Source organism: Volvox carteri, assembly GCF_000143455.1.
Source record: "Volvox carteri f. nagariensis unplaced genomic scaffold VOLCAscaffold_11, whole genome shotgun sequence".
Classification (NCBI taxonomy): domain Eukaryota; kingdom Viridiplantae; phylum Chlorophyta; class Chlorophyceae; order Chlamydomonadales; family Volvocaceae; genus Volvox; species Volvox carteri.
Genome location: NW_003307554.1, coordinates 1871689 through 1894020, shown reverse-complemented (window position 1 = coordinate 1894020; position 22332 = coordinate 1871689). Strand labels below are relative to the sequence as shown.

General features: G+C 58.5%; 3 protein-coding genes across 3 annotated transcripts in view; 1 reads left to right on the top strand and 2 right to left on the bottom strand.

Annotated features, from left to right (window-relative positions):
- Positions 1-5898: 5898 nt before the first annotated feature.
- Positions 5899-6255, bottom strand: VOLCADRAFT_37182 (uncharacterized protein; the record flags this gene model as incomplete). Its single annotated transcript, XM_002948706.2, has 1 exon — positions 5899-6255. A coding segment is annotated over one exon (357 nt), but the record flags the coding sequence as incomplete, so codon positions are not given.
- A 2650-nt stretch (positions 6256-8905) lies between these two features.
- Positions 8906-15352, top strand: VOLCADRAFT_104081 (uncharacterized protein; the record flags this gene model as incomplete). Its single annotated transcript, XM_002948841.1, has 13 exons — positions 8906-9052; positions 9298-9350; positions 9585-9792; positions 10502-10632; positions 10929-10980; positions 11236-11292; positions 11438-11548; positions 11899-11970; positions 12239-12429; positions 12755-12980; positions 13447-13820; positions 14354-14407; positions 14860-15352. 13 exons carry the CDS (start codon positions 8906-8908, stop codon positions 14897-14899), a joined length of 1716 nt encoding a protein of 571 aa, XP_002948887.1. The 3' UTR covers positions 14900-15352.
- A 116-nt stretch (positions 15353-15468) lies between these two features.
- Positions 15469-22332, bottom strand: part of VOLCADRAFT_89210 (uncharacterized protein) — a gene marked incomplete at both ends in the record, with an annotated part of 12437 nt that continues 5573 nt past the window's right edge. Inside the window, 6 exons of the mRNA XM_002948705.1 lie at positions 15469-15766; positions 16071-16182; positions 16812-16962; positions 17748-18262; positions 20625-21145; positions 21518-21858. Of these exons, the coding sequence (XP_002948751.1) occupies positions 15469-15766; positions 16071-16182; positions 16812-16962; positions 17748-18262; positions 20625-21145; positions 21518-21858 (1938 nt within the window). The remainder of the gene's footprint in view (positions 15767-16070; positions 16183-16811; positions 16963-17747; positions 18263-20624; positions 21146-21517; positions 21859-22332) is intronic.

Genomic DNA, 22332 nt, shown 5'->3' with positions numbered 1-22332 from the left:
GTAAGAAGGTGTGGCGACAGCGTGCTCGCGCTCATTCTCTCTCTTCTAGCTCTGACCCGAGAGACACCCGCGTGTTCTGCCCGCGTCTGCACGTCGCTCAGACTGCCGCCCGCAGACGCGCCCAAAACCACACCGCCACAATCGCCATCAATCGCGCGATTTTCGTCGCTGCTGCTGCTACACTCTACAGCCGCACTAGTGGCATAGCGGCGCTCCGCTCAAACCCCCGCTTCCATCGCATCCCTTCCTCTGTACCTCCTGGTGGCATGACTCTCTAAAACTCTGGGACGATGGCTCCTGGCCTTTTCCCCGGGTGTGCATTTTGGACAGCTCCGAGCCCACAGCAAACAGAAACCCATCTCGCCTGTTGCCCAGCCGGCTTCATTTGAAGCTCCCAAGCCATGAGCCACAGATCGCTTTTTCACATAGGATGTGAGAATACGTGTGTGTGTGTTACGTGAACTGAACCTGTGCGAGTGTGCACGCAACAACACCAGGTCGTTGTATACTGTGTAGTAAATGTGTAGTAATGTGCGCATGGAGATGGTCGGCACGTGTGCAGGAGGACATGTGCGTGTAGGTCACCAATAAGACAACAAGGCGAGGTTCTTAATACACAAGACGAGGTGCGCAATCTAATATATGTGCAATCTATTTATTTGCTCGACCATGCGTACAAAAACCACTCCGACCGCTCAGATATGGAGGCTAACCAGGTACTTCGTCCTAGAAACCAGGAACCACGCCGTAGTAGTGGTAGTAGTAGCAGCAGCAGCTGGAAGCACCCTATATACCAGACAGACGAAGTTCCTGGTGGCAACGCTATGGGCTGCCTGGTGAACTGCTTCCGACCCCTCCCTCTCCTATGCAAGCAAGCGAGAGGCAGCAGAGGTAGCATGAGAACTTTTATCACCAAGTAAGAAGCGCAGGCCAGGTATGGCAGCCCGACACATTCATCGCTCTTTTAAACGCAATAACTCTTAAAAAAACAGCAAAAGCATAATACGCATATAGCACTTCGCACTTTGCATATCCATAAGGCTTGGCATCGCACCTGACGCACACATTTTTCCTCCTCCAGACCGGCCAAAGCTGCGGGCGGCCAATTGGCCGACCGGGTTTAAAAAAAGAACACACGCTTTATCGTCTTCAGACGCAATTGCGCCGCTATCCAGAAGCAAACCAATGAGAGACAGCGTCCAACAACCTCCGTTGGAAACATACAACAATACGCGCTACAGTGCATAACAAGCACCACCTAGACAACAGGCCTCGTGCCAACCTGTCAGGTATTTCCTGCTTTGCATCTCCCCCGCACCTTCCCCCCTCTCCAGTTTCTACATCTCGCACCGGCTCCGTAAAACACCACGCACAGCACCAGACGCCCAACCTTGCCTCCACTCCTCCAAACGTGTGCCCTGACACGGACAGCTCTTTGTACTTCGGCGGTAAGAGACCAACTCCTCAATTTGTGGATGCGTCTCAGCCCGCTGACATTACTACACCGCCGCCGCCCGCGCAAGGCCCTACCTTCCTACCTACCAATACCTCACCAGCATACCAACTCCAAAGCAGCCATCTGGCTGCCGCTCTGCTCTCCTCTGCTCACATCTGCTCTAGACTTCCTGGTCTTCCACAGACCTGGTTACCCTAAGTTGCCGGTAGGCCGCCCAGCTGTCCACCCCCACCGGCAAGCCCGCTACCGCTGCCTCGGCCTCCACCCGACTCGTCCTCGCTATCATCCGCAGCGCCCTGGGACAGCGCCGCGACGGACGCCACACTTTTAGTCCTCTGCATGGGTCCGTGAAGCACCTTTCGCACCTTTCGCGGAACCAGCGCGCGGCTTCCCGGACAGGAACTACCGCCCCCGCCGCCAACACCACTGACACCAGGGACCCCACCCCCACCACACACAGCACTTGGCCCAACGGCAGCGCCAGATGCCGCTGCGTTCGTTACGCCGCCATCCACGCGAGCTAGACACCCGTGGCCTGGATGTGCAGGCAGCGCCGGCTGTTCAGAGCAGGAAGGAGTCGCACCTCCCCGGCTCCCACGGATGCACCGCATCACTGCAGGCGGTGGCGGCGCAGCTGCCGCTGGCGAAGCCGCCACCCTTTCTAACGCTGCCGCTGCTGCTGCTGCTGCAGCTGCTGCTGTAGCAGCTACCACAGCTGCTGCTGCTGCTTCCGCTCCTTCCCCACCCCCGGCCGCGGCTTCCGCTGCTGCTGCGGTAGCTACTTCAGTGGCTGCGGAAGCCGGGACCCCGGGATCCGCGCGCGCTTCGCCCCTGTCGTGACTGCTGTTGGCGACGGATGTGCCACCAGCTCCACCCCCGCCACCCGTGACGGCTGTGGAGTCACAGCTAGGTCCGGCACTTACTCCCGTGGCCCCGTTGGGCATCGGGCCCGTTGCCGCAGCGGCCACATGCACGCTTGCTGCTTCTTTTCCTCTCGGACTTTGCCCTGGATACGACTCCCTAGGATCTCGCGACCCCGCCTCCTGCGCATGCCGCCCTTGGGGGTTCCCGGCCCCCGCCTCCGCCGCCTGCTGCTGATCGTGTTGCAGCCGCTGCGGCTCGTGCGGCCGCCCCGACGGCCCTGCGCCCTCGTCCCCAGCTGCCGCCTCATCCTCACTGTCCGGCGCACGTGGCCGGCGGCCGGACAACACGCTCCTTCGCACCGGCTGCTGAACGGGATTTGCCAGCGACAGGTGCAGCGCCGTGAGCATGCTGCCAATGAAGCTGATGACGTCAGCTACCAGCATGGCTTCCGTGGTACGGTGGGAGAGCAGCACCTCCAGCACGCAGATCTGGCCCCGGTTAGGGTGGGACATGTCGTATATGGGGATGTATAACGCCTCGGCAAGTCGCGCCAGCGCCGCATCTGTGTGACGGGGGAGAAGGAAAGGTGGGGAATCGTATACCAGAATACACGAAAAGAACTGCCGGCATCCACAGTTTGAAACTGTGTGATGGGAGAAGAGGGAGACGCCCGATATGAATGGGGGTCCCGTGCAAAAGAACAAAGGTAGTTAAAAGCGGCTCCAGTGGCTCGAAGCAATCCTATAAAGCCTAGAGCTGCAAGGGTAGTGGCTTCGGACCGGGCCGTGAGTATACATGGGGGGCAGAGTGCCGCACTCTGTCCTCCATGCAGCAGCGCCAGGAGCCCGCCATCTTGCTTACCCGACAGCTGACTCCGTGGATGCAAGGACAGCGGCAGGATTCGAAGGTTCTGGACAATCTGCACAGCGCCGGAGCGCCACACCTTTCCCGGCATGGAGTTCCGGAAGTAGACGGGACCTTGGCAGCTGTAGCGGCAACACAATGCACGCGCACGGGCAACACGCACGGGCGGGGCTGAAATGGGCGGGAGGATACACGGGCATATCTCTGAACCCTGGCAGGACGTGCACCTTAGGTGACATAGAGCTCCCCAAGCCCTGCTAAACCCCCAGACCTTTTCATTCGTAGGTCCTGGAGAAGGGGGTCCAACACGATTGCCAGCCGTGGGTCGGCCCAAAGCTGCATGCCAAAAGAGGAGGACACAGTTTTAAGTCGCACAACAATAGTGCTTCACTTGTAAGCTGACATCGTTTGGAAGGGCAATAGGAACCAAGATGGAACCAGGTGACGGGTGGCGGCGAGAGATAAATCGTCTGCGCCTATGTGGAAACCGCTTTTTTTAAAACGCTTACCGTAACTTCTAAGTTATTTGGAGGCGCCGCCTCGCAACCGTCAGCGCCAACCCAGGCCTGTAAGCAACAGCCAAGGAAAGCTTCCCTATTTACAAGCTGAAGGCTAAACTGAACGAATTCAAGCCCCGGGTTGGCATCACAAAGCGCATTCGACTTCGCACCAAAACGCCAGAGCCATCACACCATGGTCAGCTCGGAAACATGGCCACATTCCTAAGCATTCAGTACTGGCAACTAGAGAAATGTTGCCGAGCTTCAACGCACCTGGCAGAGGCACACGTTTTGTGATTTGGAGAAGCGTTCCCGCAGCTTCTCCAAAATGGCCGCGAGCTTCGCACCGACCTCAATCTTCCATTGAACTTCTGACCAGGGCACTAACTTTGTTTGTATGCCATGGTTTGAAAACGACGTGCAAAAGAAGAGACTGTCCTCAGGCCGCAGCTGGGCTGCGAGCTGCTGCTGGCCGTCCAGTTTAGTGGGCTGCGCAGTCTCCATTGAAACTATAGAATAAAGAAATGAACGACGAGTGCCTAATGGCTAGAAATGGCTAGCAATCCATATCTTAATTCTGGAATACCTGTGGCCCCAACCTGGCAGCTGCACATGAACGGGTACTAGGTCGGCGTAGAGGAGAACAATCCGAGCCTTGTATGCAACGGCTCCAAGGTAGAGTGCTGGAAACTTCAACACCTGAAAATAAGAATCGAAACTCTAAAAGAACAAAGCTCCATAATATGGTTGTATGCTTGCTGCAGGTATCCATAACGCTTGCCCTTGTAACGCATCCCTTCACATGAAACGAGGCAAATGAAGCGACTCGCTGCTTTCTGATAGACGGTGCCGTACCTTCTCTCAAGAAGGTCAGCGGCATAGCAATAGCTACCCAAGGACAGTATCCGACCGGAGCAGAAGCTAAATTTATATGCGGCTGAGGGATTCAGCATATATGCCGGTGTACCAGTCCTAGAACCGGCATGTAGGGTTACACATTTCGCGGCAAGGGTTTAGACAAGCAGCCCAGAAAGTCCAAGGTTACCCCTACCTATGGATGTCTGATTTAACTCTTTGAGACCCGTGCAGCCCTTGGCCAGCGACCGGAAGTATACCGACTGACGACCACAAGCTCCTACGTTCTGCAATCAACTTTCAATCCCCGCAAGGATTACGTTTGCTGTCATCCCATTCTGGCCTCATCAGCAAAAGGGCCTTCCAGCCACCATCGTCCACCTGTCCCTGAAGGCCTCTTTAACCACGTCCCAAACCCCCAGCTGCCCGGCATAACTTCACTTCACACCATAACGGTGCTCGGCCGTGCTTCTTAGGAAACTAATCGTTAGCGAGCCAGGCCGGCCGAGCCAGGTCGTACGCCCGCATGCGGTGCGCTTGTAACGCACAGCCTATGCAGCGCAGTGCAAAGTGCCACGCACCGCATGAGTGGTGACACGTGCGAGGTGTTGCTGATGGCCTGCCCTTGAAAGCCTACTCCAGCAAGACCGACCTCCTCAGCAGTGTGTGTATGTGTGCGGTATACCTTTTTTGAGTTGTATTCCCCTACGGAGGCGTAAGCCACACCGTGTGCTGTGCATGTGACATGCAGCCACGGATTACAGCGCCTTTCATCCCCCTTGATGATGACACCAATCGGCTGCATTCGAGTCATTAGCCCGTGCCACCCCAGTCCTCCATCAGGGCCATTCCCGCCCTGCCACGTCTGTATGCACCAAGCTTCCCCCCAAAACTTCCCCCGAGCTTCAACGTTTTAAATTGCCTCGAGCCTCACCTGCCTGCCCGCACATCTCGCACACTCGTCCGTCCCTTTCCATTACTGCTCACTTCTAGGATAAGCTCCAGTTCTAGGATAAGCTCAGTTCTAGGATAACACACAGCAGTCTTTTCATCACATCAATAAATGCCATTACACATGCGCAAGTGCAAGAACGAAAGAATGAATGCAACCCGGCGTATGCCAGCAGCAACACAGCGCATCATGCCATGACACGTCTGCGGCCGCCGACCACTTCTCCCCCCCTCTGACACACACACACACACACACACACACACACACAAGGTGCGTGTGTGTTGCCCATCCTGCTTTAACAGTCGGGGCCACATCCCGCCGTATACCGGACCCCTAACTGCCGCCATCACCACCACACCACAGCCCGTGGGCCCACCTTATCCGCCTCACCGACAGCTCATGACGGCTCAGTACCCATCGTACGACACCGTGACGGACTGCCTGTCGTACAAAGGAAACCACTTATGGATAATTGCCGCCGTTACCTCGTGCGGCGCCGGCCCGAACGCTGCACTGTAGCCGTATACTTGTACGGCACGCGCATCGGAATCGTGGTTGATGCGGCCGCCGCCAAGCGGGGTGACCTGCAGGCCCAGCGGCCGTGCCAGCGCTTTGGCTTTCTGAAGCACATCATTGTGATAGGCGGCGCGCACGTCACCCCACACCAACAACTTGCTGCGCCCGTCTCCTTCCGCCTTGGGGTCCCATAACCTTGCCAGCACATACTTAAAAGTTCCGGAACTGCTGATTACAACCTGCGGAATGGCATCACCGTCCCAGGAATCGCTTGGGGTGGCGGCGGCAGCGGCTGCGCCGCCGCCAGGGCACGTCCCGACCCAAGACGTGATCAGGCGGTACGCCAGAGAGTACGGCCCGGGTACGTTAAAGCGGCCCGCGCCGGGCACCGATGCCGCTCCGCCGGGTGCGCGGAACACTGCCCGCAGCCAGTCGCGATGGAACCAACGGACGTCCTGCAACTCCTCCTGATCCGCCACCGGCCATTGCATCCCCTGGAGTGGCCCCAGCACCGCCTCCACTTCCTCGCGGAACAGCCCCACGTCCAGCGCCGCCCGGCGACCCAACGGCGGCAGCAGCTCGAATCCCCTCGCCGGCGCCGGCGCGGGCTGCCACCACTGCCGGCCGCTTCCACCATTGCTGCTGCTATTGTTGTTGCTGCCGCTGGCGGCAACTGGAGGTGTGGGGGTACGGGCGTGAAAGCCGATCATTAGTGACCTTGGAAAGGGCCACGGCTGGCTGGCGGCGTAGGTAACGGAGGCTAGGTCCACTCCGACGCCGGCCTCCTCCGCGACCTCCCGTACGACAGCTGCCTCCAGGGGCTCTCCTAGCTCGAGAAAACCCGCCAGAGTAGAATACCTGGAGAGGGGGGAGGGGGTTGCGAAGCAGGAAGCAAAGAGCGGGGTACGGTGTGGTTGTTCTGAGGAAATCGATGTGTAGGTATATACCTATACAGCTATATAGGTATATAGGTATATGGGCATATGGGTATTAAAGGAATACCGCTACGCTACTGAGCGCAAGAAGACATTGATGAGGGCCGGGGGACAGGGGCGCCGCGGGAACGGGCTGCTGGAGTGCAGCGGAGCAGCAGGGAGGCAACGGCGCGGCGCATGGGTTCAGGTGAATAGTGCGGATATGGCAAGATATGCTGGACTCCCAAGTCAAGTACCTCCAAACGGAGGACAAAGAGGACAAAGAGAGAACAACGACAGGCTGACGGGCACAGAGGAGGGAAGAAAGGAGGAGGGAAAGGGGGGAATGACGAACCACGAGAGGTAAGGGGAAAGGGGAATAGTGCGCGCTGTGCGAGCACGAACGCAGGGCAAAGTGCGAAGACGCAGCTCACAGACAGACAGGGAAGGAAAACTGCCAGCTCCGAAACCCCTTCAACCTGCGCCTTTTCATGTCGTGCCCGAGTCCGCAGTTTCTCCATCTTTTCCTAATGACCCCTTCCTGGCGGCCCCTCTGTCTGTTACCTGTCCGCGGGCCACTCCGCCTTGCGGCCCAGCAGGGCGAAGTCCTGGTGATGACTAACAAGCATGATGACGGCGGGGTCGATGCGGGGGTAGGCGCTGCCGCCGCCGGCGGTGCAGCGGCGAGAGAAGCCGCCCGGTGTGGGCGATGAAGGCGCTCCCGTGACGGGGCTGAAGCCGTTGGCGCAGTGCCATACTAACAGCCCCGATGCCACCGCCAGCAAGGCCGCGTCACTAGGCGCCAGGTCGGGGCCGGCGGTACGCGCAGCGCGCCATTCTGCCCCCGGATGTGCGGCGGCGAGGTCCCGGGCGGCGGCAGGCGATGCGGCAGCGGCGGCGAAGTATGGCGCGCCGAGCGCATCGACACCGAGGAAAACGCGGGCGGGGCTGGCAGCGGAGAGGTCGGAATGCGCGGCGGCGGGGCAGAGCAGGACAGGCTGCAGCAGGGGCGCCGCGGGGCTGGCTGAGGCGGCGGTAGCAGCGGCGGGTTCTGTAGGTGCGGTGGCGGGGCGTACGAGGACCATGTCCTTGAACAGGGGAACTAGCTTTGCGTCTGGGCAGGCGAACAACTGATCGAGAAGCTTCTGATCGCGGCGCCAGTCTGCCCGCCGGTCCAGGGGGAACTGGCTGTAGAAAGGCAGGTCGGCGAGCTCCTCTGCTGCTTGGACAGGAGGCACCGAGGCGGCTCCGCTGGGCGCGACTGGGGTTATTGCTTGCTGCACCTGTGTCGTCGTCGAAATCGTGCTGGTGGTGGTGTAAGAGGTGCTAGGGCCATTGCTGGATGTTGGAGTCTCGCCGGTACCGGAGGTCGAGGCCTGGCATACGGACTTTGACCACAGATTTGGAAGATGCGCTGTGGTCTGACGCCACCGCGGTGCTCCTGCTGATGGTCTTGCTAACTGGCGTGGGGATAATCTCATATCGTTTCCGCTGGGAGATACGAGCAAGGGAGGTCCCAGAGCCTTTGGAACGACACTGCGCCACACCCTGATTATAATGGTGGCAAGGATATTGACTACGAACCTATGGAATATGAAGTCGCTGGTTGTTCCGCTAAGTTAGATTATCGTTACTATCACGAGGAAAGACAGCGACCAAGCCAAATAAAGCTGCGAGCTGGATGCAAACTGGTCACCCACTCGTGCGTAGCCTTGCCGCAAAACGTACTTCAAATGGATTCACCACAGGGGATGAATCACGATGGACTTGTTGTGCCTAATGCATAATCCTGCCGATTGAGTACCGTACATGCTATGAGGACCACTTCAGAGTATCCTTGCAGCACACGATGAACGTCTTCGTACTGATAAAGTCTATGTAACTCCTTATGTTTCGAAGGTAGCGAAGGCACTTTTTGGATCGACTGTGTTTCGGCCCTAAAACTCGTTAGTGTAAAGTTTCTGCTTTGAGTTTTGCAATTGCAATGGAAATCACATCACCTGACTCCACAAGTAATCAGGTGGCTAGCTCAAGCGTTAGCAGAGCAAAGGAGCTGACGGAGGAGCTGCAACGCCTCCAGGAGCACGTGGAATCTCTCAATGCAGTCACAATGCAGGAAAATGTTGCTAAGGTGAGGTGAGCTGCATCATCACAGCTCTGGGTCACCGTTGCATAGCAGATCAGCGTTATGGTTAAGTTTGATCTGCCTGCTGGTAAGCCCCAGTCCACAATTATTTCTTCCTCTCGAAGATCATGTATTGCACGAGTCATAGGTTTTGCTTAACCTGCAAGTTTGGATCGAGGAAACGTCGTCTGTCCTGGCACGTAACCCCCATCGCCCGCTGACCCCTCCCCGCGCCTCCCACGTCCTTGCAGTTATCCCAGCAAGTCACTGCCATTACTGATAAGCTCAAGTCCACTCTTACCAAGTACGTGGCTCTAGGACCCCCCGGATAGAGCGCATGTGCGCTTACGGTTCAAATCTTAAATTTCCCCCTTCAGCCAGGGACCCAGGGGAGCAAATGCATACTTATCGGGGGCAATATCACTAAAAAAGGAGGAAGCCACAATGGGGACCACGATATCTGGTTTCCTTCTTCATACACATCTCTTCACATGCACGCACATTGCTCACATCGCTGTATGGCGACGGGCCCCTGTAGGGTCTCTATGGGCAAGGAAGCGGAGGGCTCTGGCCCGTCAACGGCTGGGGCTGCCCCTGCCGCATTGCCGGGCCCTGCTGGCGGCGCCGCCCGCGGCAAGATTGACAAGATGAGCGCTGAGGTGGTGGACTCAAATCCGTACAGCCGGCTGATGGCGCTACAGCGGATGGGCATCGTGGAAAACTATGAGCGCATTCGGACCAAGACGGTGCGCGAATCGGTCTGGTAGGGGGGTCTTAGAATGGGGTCTTAGAGCGAAATGGGCTGGAAAGTGGGAACTGCAAAAGTGGATGGGCGGTGGGCACATGGGTGGGTGAGATAGCCTGGCTAGTTGGGGTAGCTGTGGGTAGGAGGAGGCGTGTTTTGTTGGGCACCAGGCGCATGGTGGGCCCTCATGAACTCCCTCCCCACGCAGCTCTCAGGCACAGCGGGTTATCATGTCCTTGCGTCTGAAAAGCACAACAGACCCCGCACGGTGTACTCAGTAGCGCTCACAGGGGCAGAGGGGGCTGGACTTGGGGGCTGGGCAACACAAAGACTTTATTTTAAAACACACCGCACGCCTTCCACCTTACCTCTTTTTCGTTGCTCCTCCTTTCCACCGCCGATGCGGAAGAAAGGGAAAACGTCTTTGTCCACAGCATCATATATGCGTTGGCGACGGCCTTTGCCTCCATATGCTCGCCTGTCGTGTGCTTGTCCTTATGCCTGGTTCGGATTCTGTTGTCCGCGCCGTCGCAAAATATTGTTACCCGTATGTCCAGGGGCCTCCCCCGCTTTTACGGACATACCCGCACTTGCGTGCGGAACTTGTAACTTGTAACTCGTATGTGCCTGTGCACCGGCTGCTTTGTCCGCCTTGCCTTCCCTGACGGTGGTGGTGATGGCCGTGGTGGTGGTGTCCATGGGACCCGCAGGTTGCGGTGGTGGGTGTGGGCGGTGTGGGCAGTGTGGCTGCGGAGATGCTGACCCGCTGCGGGGTGGGTCGGCTGCTCATCTATGATTACGACAAGGTGGAGCTGGCCAACATGAACCGCCTTTTCTTCAGGTAAGGAGGGGGGCCCGCCAAGCAAGCTGAAGTTTAGGGGGTGTGGGTTATGGATGGGGGCCCCCGAGGGGGCCTGGGACGCGTCTTGTTTGTGCGGGGACGGGAGGCTGTGGTGGGGAAGGAGGGGCATCATAACCGCGCTGTGGAGCCTGTGCTCCCCAGCAGGGCCGCTCCTCTTACGTCCCCCCCCCCACACACACACATGCACACACACAGCGCACACACACATCCCTCCGCTGACACCCTTACCAATACGCATCCCACCACCACCACCACGCTACTGCGCCATGTCGCAGACCGGAGCACTGCGGTATGACTAAGACGGATGCGGCTCGCAAGACATTGCAGGTGGGTGGGTGGGGGCAGGGACGGAGGGATGAGGAAGGCAGGGGGTTGCTGTGCCCGGTGGCAGTGGCTCGGATTGTGGTTGTGAAGGTGATGGTGGGAGGCGTGAGGGGGCCGGAGCACTGATGGGTGGTGGGGTATAAGGATGTTGGGAAAAGGTGGGAAGGTCACATCAACCTGGTTGCCTGAGACTGACGGCCTGTCTGTCTGTCTGACTGTTTGTCTGTCTGTCTGCCGCCGTGGTTGTGTCCCACGCAGGAGATCAATCCCGATGTGGAGGTGGAGAGTTATACCATGAACATCACTACACTGCAGGTGCGTCTACATGTATGTATGTCGTTGTGTATGTGGTTATGTATGCACGTATGTGTTCTTTGGAGCGCGCGGAGGTCCTCCGTGAGAAGAAGAAGATTACCGGCTTGCTAATTAACTTGTTCCCAACTTGCTCTTTACCTCTTAGGGCTTCGATGCGTTCAAGTCCTCTCTTCTTGGCCCCGACGGAGTGAGCTCTCGCGTGGACCTGGTGCTGAGCTGTGTGGATAACTACGAGGCCAGGATTACCATCAACCAGGTGGGGGCCGGAGTGGGGGGGGAGGGAGGGAAATGGGGAGTGGGGAGTGGAGTAATGAGGGGGCGGTTGGGATGGGAACTAGACGATGCAGAAGAGGGACAAGAACCAGCTGCCGCGACTCCGAACAGAGAGGAGAGGAGGGGGGGAAGGGGAGGGGAGGGAGGCAGTACAGTTCACTACGTATGTGTGATGAAACGGGAGCATTGGACTGTCCTCTACTACGTGCGTGTGACCTACGTGCTGCTACCCCCTGCGCTCATTTTGTTTACGTCGCGCTACCTACCTGACTATCATGTCGTGTTCCGTCCTGCCGCCGCTGGTGGTGGTGGTGGTGGTGGTCGCGGTGTCAGGTTTGTTTGGAGCTGCATCAGACCTGGATGGAGAGCGGCGTGAGCGAGGATGCGGTGGCGGGGCACATACAGGTGGGCGTACGTGTGAGGGACGAGCGAGCGAGTGTAAGTGTGTGTGTGTGTGTATGTGTCTCATCCTGTTTACGTTTGCATCATTCTGTATGACATACGGTTCCCCACCGACGTGTCCGTCCTCTGACCTTTGGAGGTCCTTTGCATGCGTGTGTCGGCAGTGTTGACCCTTTGCGTCTTGCATCATGTGAATCCCCCCTCCCCCCCCCTGCCCTCCCCTCCTTCCCTGCTGCCTCCCCCTCCTCGCCCTCCCTCCCTCCTCCCCCAGCTGCTGGTCCCGGGCCTGACCGCCTGCTTCCAGTGCGTACCTCCGCTGGTAGTGGCTTCCGGCATTGACGAGCGCACGTTGAAGCGGGAGGGCGTGTGTGCCGCCTCCCTACCCACCACCATGGGCATTGTGGCGGGAATGCTGGTGCAGGCGGCGCTCAAGCACCTGCTGGGATTTGGAACCGTGTCGAAGTGAGAGAGAGTGTGTGTATATGTATGTGTGCGTGTGGAAAAGGGTGCGTCGGGTAAGGGTGGGTACGGGAGGGAAGCTAGTTCGGGAAGGGCAGAACCAGTTGGGGGGAAATAGGTTCGTGGTTGTGGGGGGCAAGGCGAACGGGTGGGGGAGGGGGTGGCGCCAGGGTGAAAGTATTTACCGAACCCTGGGACGGGTGGCCCGTAACGTCCCCACGGACATCACCCCGCGGGTCTTCGTCTACATACATACATACATACACACGCAGAGCCGCGACCCTGTCACCCGCCCCCACTCCACCGTGTACCGTATCAACGTCCACAGGTACCTAGGCTACAACAGCCTCAAGGACTTCTTCCCCACCATGGAGATCAAGCCCTCAGCTGCCTGCGTCAACTCGCTGTGCTGTAAGCTACAGCAGGAGGAGGAGGCGCGGAGGAACAGCCCGGAGGCGCGGGCGGCACGGGCGGAGCAGGAGGCGGCGGCGGCGGCGGCAGCAGCTGCGGCGGCGGCGCCGTTGCACGAAGAGAACGAGTGGGGGATAGAAGTGGTGAGGGCCTGGGACGGCTGGGATGGGAAAGAGTTACATAGTATGTGTAGTTATATGATATGCACTATGATATCATACGTACTATGATACATATGTATATGCATCATACTATCCTACAGATGTATATGTACATGTATGTGTGGAAAGGTGGGGGGTTTCAGAACGTTGGTGGGGCGGAGAGCCCTAGTTTGATTTTTATCCAACTTTAAGTTAAGGGGCCTTGTACACACATGAATCCTCAACACCATGGAAGTGCACGCAAAAACACAAAAGTAAAATACTCAAGATTATTCTTTGCTCGTTCGTTGGCGCAACGCTGTGGAAATTCGACACATGGAACAACATCCCGTCTTACAGCTTTTCAGCCTGTACACAAAAAATGTTTTTACGCTAACTCACCTTCACATCGCACACCCCATATCATAATTAATTCGGCTGGATCCACCTCTTGTGTGCCGCTGTCCAGGTGGCCTCCCCAGAGGAGCACACGGGGGGCTCCTCACCGGCACCAAGTAGCACTGTCGCCGCCGCCGCCGCCGCCGCCGGCGGCGGCTCGGTCCCCTCGACGACCCCCAACCCCACTTCCCCCTCCACCTCTGATGACATCACTTCGGGGCAGCAGCCGGAGGCCACGGCACCGGCGGCGGCGGCGCCCGCAGCCCCGGCGGATCAACCCGTCCTGGCGGCTGGTGTGGAGTTTTCCATGCCCACGGATCGCGGTGTGGATGCGGCGACGTTGGCGGCGGAGGGTATTGTGGCGGTGGATGCGAGCACGGAGGACCTGATGGCGCAGCTGGCGGCGCTAACCGGGACGGGAGCGGGCACGGGGACAGACCGGGGGTAGGGCTGTAATGGTGTTTGCGGTTTTGTTTGTGTTGCTAGGGCCGATGTTGAAAAGGGGGAGAGGGAGGGAAAGCAGCCGGGGCCGCTACCCTCCTGCCACGAAGGATGGGAAAAGGGGGGGAGAGGGTGTTTTCTTAGTTAGGGGGCGCGTCACCCGGGGTTGGTGATATTCCCCCGGGCAGGAACCGTAGGTATGTCTCCCGTGCGCAGGTTTTGTTGAGGAGCTGAGCTTTCTTTGTTGAGTCGTGAGCAAAAGGCCTAGGAGAAAAGAGACGGAAGTATATTCGTAAAATGTGCTCTCGGGGTTTCCCGTATTCTTCTCGGGACGGTTTTACGTCGCGCGTGCGTGAGGCGCGGGAGGAGGACGGCGGGAAGCCGGCGTGGGGGGATGGGCGAGGAGAAGACGGGAGACGAGGTGGCAAGGTGAGGTGGGCGCAGCTGCTGTGGCTGCTGCCTGGATTCATTTTCATGTCCAAAGCCACGAGTGGGGGATTCGAGTGGAAAGGCCGTTGCGCCTTTGCATGCTGCAGGGGTGCTGTCAGGAAAGCCCTAGGGATGGCCTGCGACCAGCTGACAGGAACCAGGTGAGACAGGAGCCAGCCGCATGTGAAAGGAAAGGAAAGGAAAGGAGGCTTCAAGCTACGCACGCTTCCGCACGCCTTTCCCTCGATGTCGTTTCCGGGGGTGGGATCCCCTGTCAGCGGTCACAGGCAACCGTAGTTGCGGGGCCCGACGAGGGCCAAAGGGGCGCCCATCCCCCAGGGTCCTGACCAGCCACAGCCCCCAGTGTGCCAGGGGGGTGTCATATGCAGGAATGCCGATGTCCATCCTAAGTCCATAGAAGGGGGGAAGGGGGCCGGGAGTAGGTACCTCCGGGGGTAAAACCCTATGTACGTCTGTATATGTACACACACCATGAATGCGTATTAGAATACACTACCATGCCCATCACACCTCCATCCCGCTCACGTTGCACCGCACGGCATCACAGGCACCCCACCTCCCCCACCTACACGTGCCATGCAAACACACGCAGATTGCAGTCGTACGTGGTAGCTGAATCAATCTGTCGATGAAGCCGCCGTGACACATATCGGCTCGTATGATTATGTACTCCTCACCCCACCTCACACCACCTCACCTCGCTTGGCGACGCACCCTCTACCCTTTATTGACCCGCAACGCTCACCAACCAACCGCTCCATGCATAGCCGACAAGAAAAACATTAGCATGACGAAAAAACATCAGCCGACTTAGGACCGACATGCGCCGACTTACCATTCGCGAAATGCACCTCCTGTTGCACATGCGTCCTCCCAGGTGCCCACCTTCCCCTCCTCCTCCCCTCCTAACTACTTCAATTTCTTCTCGGAGGTGCACAAGATGCACTCACACAAACACACATTTGCCGCACATGCTCCCTCCTCTCCTCTCCCCCCACTCACTCCCTCCTTGTGTCTGCTTATCACTCCAGTGCACCGAGGGGCTGCACCACCACCACCACCACAACAACAAAGTCATGGTGGATTCATCCGGAATTAAGCGCACAGCCCAGGTCTCCCCATAATGCCACACGCCCTCGTCGTCGCTGACTCTTGCTCCTGCTCACGCATCTTTCTCCTCCTAAGGATATATCATTCACATTCACACCCCCGACCAAATGCCGTACACGTCCATGGGCTTGTCCGCATCCCACACCGCGCAGCCGCGTCCCCAAACCCTGACTCCCCCCACGTCCGCATCCATGCTGAACACGGACGGCCCGGGCCTCAGCCCCATGAAAGCTGCCGTACGACCCATGCCGCTTTGTGCCGTAATCACGTGGTGGTGGCTCCGGGAGAAGTACCAGTGCTCCAGGGCTGTACGGCGGAGACCGTCAGGGGTGACATTACGGAAGAACTGTACGGCGGTAGCGCGCATGGTTAGCAGCTGCGTGCCAAACCTAGCAGGGGGAAGACAGGGGGGAAAAGACGAACCACGAACCCGAGTGAAGCTGCTGCCAAGGAAAGAGAAGCAGAACTGACCAGTGGGCGGTTTTGAAGGAGCCGACCTCGGGACAGGGGGGTTTAAGGGAGGGCTTGTTGGGGAACAGGCCCAACTCCTTCGGTACAGACCACCGCGCCCTTCCCCGTTCCCACTCCCACTCAAACCACCGCCCAACCACCGGCCCGACACCCCCCGACTCCGGCAGGTCATGACAGGTCATCAAATACCAGCCCCGCCGGGAGACAACCGCCTCCGCTCACCTCCGCTGCGCTAGTTGCCGTATAGCTAGAGTGTCCGTCATCAAGTAGTACTGTATACGCAGCGGCGGGTGGTCCGCGGCGTTTGGGTGGGGGGTGGGCAGGGGAGGAGCCCCTGTGTGGTGCCGCCGGGGCAGCATGTCACACATCGACACAATGTGGAAAAGGACAACGAAAAGCCCGTGACTAAGTGAGTGAGTGAATGGATGGATGAGTGAATGAAGCACGGCGAGTGTCATTTGGAAATGGTTTGCACCTCTTGATGGAACAAGGACCCGCAGGCTAGCAGGGTCAGGTGCCGCCTCCCCGCCTTCTCCGGCTGTTGCTACTGCTGCTACTACTGCTGCCGCTACTACTGCTGCCGCTACTACTGCTGCTGCTGCTGCTGCTTCCTGAGGTGGACGCCACCTGCGTGTTCCTTCCGTACACCCACAGATATGTCCACGTGTGTGTGCCTGTGTGTATGTGGGGTCCTCCACCCTTCCCCTTTTCCCGCTGTCGTCATCATTACATCATCGCGATGACTGCTTCTTCGCAACCGCCGACTGGTTAGTTATGCTTTCTTTACATCCGCCCCAGCAGCTTCGCTCGCTCGTGGTTCGTCCTTCCCCCCTTCCCCCCTCGCCTCCGGGGTCTGGATCCAAAACATCTTGAGACCCGCTTTCCTTCCCCAACCTCTCCTCTGCCCCCGGGGGGTCGCCCTGGTTCTCCACCCCCCGCTCCCACCTCCACACCCCCACTTACCGGGCCTCGTCGCGTTCTGCCCCTGCTGCTGTTGTCGTTGTTGTCGGGGTGCGTCCGGACCGCTGAGCAGCTCCACACTCTCAGCCAGCTGCTGGGCGCATTCGAAGTAGCCCTCCACCCGCCGCTCCGTGTCGGGGTCCAGAGCGACATCCTGATGGCGAGGGCGGTGTGGGTATCTCACTTCTCCAGTCATGACAAACAAACAAATAAACATGCATACATACAAAAGGGGGCCGCTGGTGAAGCTATACCACCCTGTAACAACATACATACATACAAACATGCAAACATACGCAAACGTAGACGAAAACATGCGCGGTTGCCCACACCGCCTGACTTTTCACACCTCTCCCCTTTCCCCCAAAACACGCACACACACACACACACACACACACACACGCCACTGCAGTCAGTTCCAGTCGCCCACCACCAATCAGTCGCGCCTCTCCACAACAGCGCAGCGCCTTTGCACGGCCTCTCCAAATCATCCACGGCTTAAGTTCAACATCTTATGAAAACTTCAAGCTATGCCTGCAGGTTTTTTTTATGGAAAAGGCTGGAGACACGTCGCTGGAGACTACGAAAAAATTGTTAGTGTATCCGTTTCAGCTTTTCCGGTATCGTGGCTTCAGATTATTAACCCCCCCTCCCTGCAGTCCATATCGCCACTACAGCGACGGCTATTCCTGCCAGCGCTGGCGTCTTTCTCTTCCTTGTCGGCATTTTCAAAGTACTCCAGCCATTTCCACTACATACATATAAAGACATCCTGAAAGAAATGCCCAGCTACCACTCCTCCATCACTACATTCTCCTGGACCAGTACTGGACTAATTGTTTTCATTAAAGTTCAGAATGTGATTTCTTCACTTCCCGCTGCGTAGTTCATTTCAACACATACATACACACACACACACCATCCTTCACCCCGCCTCACCTTGTCCGCCACCTTGCCCCCGGCATCGCCTGGGCTCCCCTGGGTCCCCCCCGTCGCCGCAATCTGCGCCAGGATCTTATCGTCCCCCAGCCGAATCTGGATCCCGATTTTAATCACATGCTCGTCCAACATCAACGAATGGAGGTCCGGGTCCTCCGCCGCCAGCGCCCGCGTCTCCGCGTTGGGAAAGAACAGGAAGGCCGCCGCGCAGCCGAATGCGGTGTCGGGCCGCAGGCCCAGATTTTCCAGCTGCCGCCTGTGGTTGGGGTTGTTGAACAGCCCAACAGTGATACCGCGATGAAGCCTGAGCAGTATGGTGGTGGCGTTGGCAGGGCCGACAGTGTTGAGATTGGAGCGGATGAATGTGTGATAGACTGGGAAGTTGGGATCCAACCAGGCATCGTCGGCGGAGGGGTCCCAGAAGGCGACGTCGGGGCCAACCAGCGGCGGGCCTCCGCCACCGCCACCGCCGCCGTCGACGTCGGCGTCGACGTCGGCGTCTGCTGGTCCGAGTCCTCCGCAGGTCCAATCGATGTTGGGTGCAGCGAAGGCGGTTTGCAGCCCGGGTTGGTTAGCAGTTGCCGGTTGGATGCAGAGGATTCGATTGGTCAACAAGGCGAAGTAGAAGGAAGATACGGCGTTGACCAGCCTGTCTGCTAAGCCGTCGACATCAGCGGTGACGACCCAGCGGAATCGGGGACGCGAGGGCGTGGCGGCGGCGGCGGCGGCGGCGGTGGTGGTGGTGGTGGTAGTGGTGGTGGTGGTGGTGGTGGTGGTGGCAGCGACAGCTCCGTCGCCGGTGCTGCCGCCGCTGACGGAGGTCGGGATGGGTGCGGTGGAGGAGGAAAGAGTGGCGGAGGATGGGTTGGAGGTGAGGGTGCGGAGGTAATGGCGGTTGGGGTGCGGATTTGGGACGGCTGTGCTGGTGTGGCGGGAAGGGTGGGAGTAGTCTCGCTGGGCCCGGCCTCGAAAGTGGTGACGATACTGTGTCATGCGGCGCGAGTCGAGCGCTCTTCCGTCCGTCTTGGCGTCGAAAATGGTGGGTCCAACAGAAGCGAGGTCTGCTGCTGCGTGGCGAAGAGCTGCGCGGTGGAGCCTGGCATAGCGACTGAAGGACGGGCAGACTGAAGCTGAGGGTGGAAGTGGGAACGGCAGCTGCTGGGATCTTAGGAAGGAGATTTGGAAGATTAAATTAACAAATTGAATGAAAATTTGTAGGAAGGGCCGCGGGCGCTTTTGAGGCCAGAAACATGCCAAAAACATATTGTTGTCGCGACAAGATAGTGGTCTGCCTTCATACACGTGCTGGAAATATATTGGATTCTTTGTCCTATAGAATTATTATTAGTATAACTCGTTCTTTTGGAGGAGTCGGCGGCTACTACAAAGCTTCAGAGCTTCTGTCGTCCGGTCGGACGGGAGAAAACAGGCGAAGCTGTTCCAGGGACGTGCTAATATAGTGTTGTTAATCGTCGCTGCAAATAGAGTTTTGCACAAGTGGGGACGATATATCTGTCACAACCATTGCTGTCACTGTGAACTGTAAAATCCACTCGTTAAGTTCCACGTTCTGGGCAACCGCTTCCAGCCCGTGCAACGAACATACAAACGGAGCAACCGAACCCGAAATTGTCCAACAGGCATGCCCGCACATTGTAATGTAAAGAGGTAAGACAGAAACCCTTGCATTTCTGTTGCTCAGAGGATTCGTTGGTATGACAGGCTGACTTCAAAGCTACATGCGCGTCGTTTTCAGAACCAGCTGCAAACCTTCCGTAACGTTATCCTGCACTGCAACATGTAATTAAGGATTGCAGCTGTCCAATGCATGGTGGCGCAAATTCAGTTACCGACAGACGAACAGATAGGGATGCTTTTGGGACACCAGGAAACGAACTCTGCTGTCTACACGGAACAGCGGCTTTCGCGTTACTAGCTTGCTGCCTTTGCAAGCACTGTTTCTTGAAATTTCACACCGACGAGTCGCACCTGTCACACACTTCTTACGCAACCAGTCGCACTGGGAACTCCTGTTCGGCAAACTAAAACAAACACGTAAATAATTTTTGAAACAGTTTCTTTTGTTTTTAACGTAAACGTCTGACAAAAGTGCACCGCCATGTGCTGCCTGGACCAAAAGTGGGCTGTAATTTGCCGCGACGATTCAAACACTTTATGGAACGTTTTCTCCTTTTTCACAACGCGGCTGCAAAACGTGATCCGCTTAAATTACTTCCAGCGCCATCACTGGCCGCGTCAACACTCGCGTCGGAACTTGCATGATTGACTTTGCGGAGACCCCGACTGTTCGAATTCCCCTCCTTCTCCCTTCCTCCTCTCTCTCTCTCCTCTCCTCCTCCTCCTTCCCAGGCATCACCTCACCCCCCCATATCCCTCACTGCTCTGTCCATATACTCCCCATGCACCACATCCGGCACCGCTCCACCCGTATCACATTCCCGCCGGACCCCCTCCCAGCCCCAGTGCCTCCCCCCTCCCCTCCCCCTTCGCCCCCGTTCACCCCTAGCGGCCCCGACTCCACCTGGGCCGCCCCGCCGCGCACAGCCCACATCTTCAACACCCAACCCCCTCCACACCCGCCTTCCACATCATCGCCGCCTCTGGAACCATCATGATGCCCCGGCGAGGGCGTATGAAGCGCCGGCGCCGCCGCCGGAGGCGGCGTTGCCGCTGCCGCTGGAAGCAGCGACGGCGAGGGTGACGGCCGCGGCGAATGCGGCGGCGGCGGCGGCGGGGGGTTCACCCTTGTGGTGAGGACCTCTCCGCTGCTTGTCGCGAATAGCTCCATGCAGCTGTGGTCCAATAGCAGTCGGAGCTCCAGAGGGGGGGGGACCACTCCTGGGGCCCTTCGCTGACCTGACAGCACACCACCCACACGGCGGCAGCAGGGGGGCAGCGGCGATGATGCACCAGCCGCCGCCGTCGCGGCGGCCGCCGCCTCCGCCTCCGCCGCAACTTCGCCCGGCGGCGCGGCATCCGCTGCCGGCGCTGCCCCTGCTGCCGCAGCAGCGTCAGCTGCAGCAGCAGCAGCAGCAGCCTTGGCAGCGGTGCCGGCGGCAGGTGGTGATGCAGGCAGCTGTACGGCAGTCCGCGTGCCGTCAACCCTGACTGAGCCCTGTAGTTGCTGCTGCTGCCGCAGGTGCCGTACTGCGTCTGCTGGACCTACCGTGGCGGCCAGCTGGCACGTGGCGAAGTCGTACGACAGTACGGCAGCATCGCCGCCAACGCTAGGGCTGTCTCCGCCACCGCCTCCGCGCCCGCTGTCGCTAGAGCCAGGCTCAATGGATAGCATCCATGACACGTTGTACGGTGCCGTGCTGCCGTCGGCTGGGCCGTCGTACGACAATGGACTTATGCGAAGCTCGACGTCCAGATGGCTGAGCGGGGTGACACATCCACAGGCGCCAAGCCGGCTGGGGCTCCCTCGTACGGCCGTACGGGACCACATGTGTTTGTGTGCATGTGGAGGTGGAGGTGGAAGTGGAGGACGAGAGGCCGCCAGTGGCAAGGGGGTCAGCTAGAGAAGCTTCTCAGCAAACGACGCACATGTATACGTACATACATACATACTGAAGTCCTTGTTTTTAATTTCTTACCTTTGTCTTTTGTTAAGGGTAAATGCGTTGTTTCCCCTTTCCAAGCACTTCAGCGGGTCTCTCCAAAATCGACCCCCTCCTCCGTCCCCTGCTACACACATGCACCCCCTACACCCCCACACCCCGCCACGTACACCGCGGTCGATCACTCACAGAGCCACCGGTTCCGCTCCCGCCTCCAGCACCGCCCCGTCCAGACCCGTGGGTCCCTCCGGGTCGCCCCTTCGCAGCCGACATAGCTCCGGAAGGGGCTCCTGGTGCAGCCTCCACGTCACAGCCGACCCACGGGTCCGTCCCGTCGCCGTCTCGGCAGCGATTCCTCCCGTTGTCCCACGTTTCGGTGCTGGCGCCGTTGTCGTCGTTGTCGACAGGTCTACTGACCCACGGGTCAACAGCCTGGGCACGCTGATGGCACCGGCGTACGTTGCGGGTGCGGTGGGGGGGTCGGGGGAGGTGTGACGTTCCCGGAGCCATGACCACATCACCACACGGCCCTGAGGGTGGGGGTGGTGGAAATGGGAATCATATGCGAGAGAGGAAGTGGATGGAAGTGAGAGCTGCCGGTGTCCTAGGTGATATGCTGGGGGAGAGGGGAGAGGAGGAGAGGAGTCCCAAAAGTGGGGGGGGGGGAAATTCATCTGCAACAAGCGAAAGCTGACCGTTGACCGTTGACCCTGGTCTGTGCTGGAGTTCAGCATATCAACTTAGCTGAAATCCGTCGCTCCGCTTCTCCGAGCAGTGCGACTGCAGTTGACGACTACACCCCCTTGATGAGTAGTGTGGCGTATGTTCCGAGAGTTTTCAAAGCTACGACGGATGCCGCCCCCCCCCCCCGTGACAGCACCGCGGCATAATATCGCCCGGGTTACAAAAGGAGGAGGGAGGAGGGAGGAGGGAGGAGGGAGGAGGGAGGAGGGAGGAGGGAGGAGGGAGGAGGGAGGAGGGAGGAGGGAAAAAAGCGGGCCTCC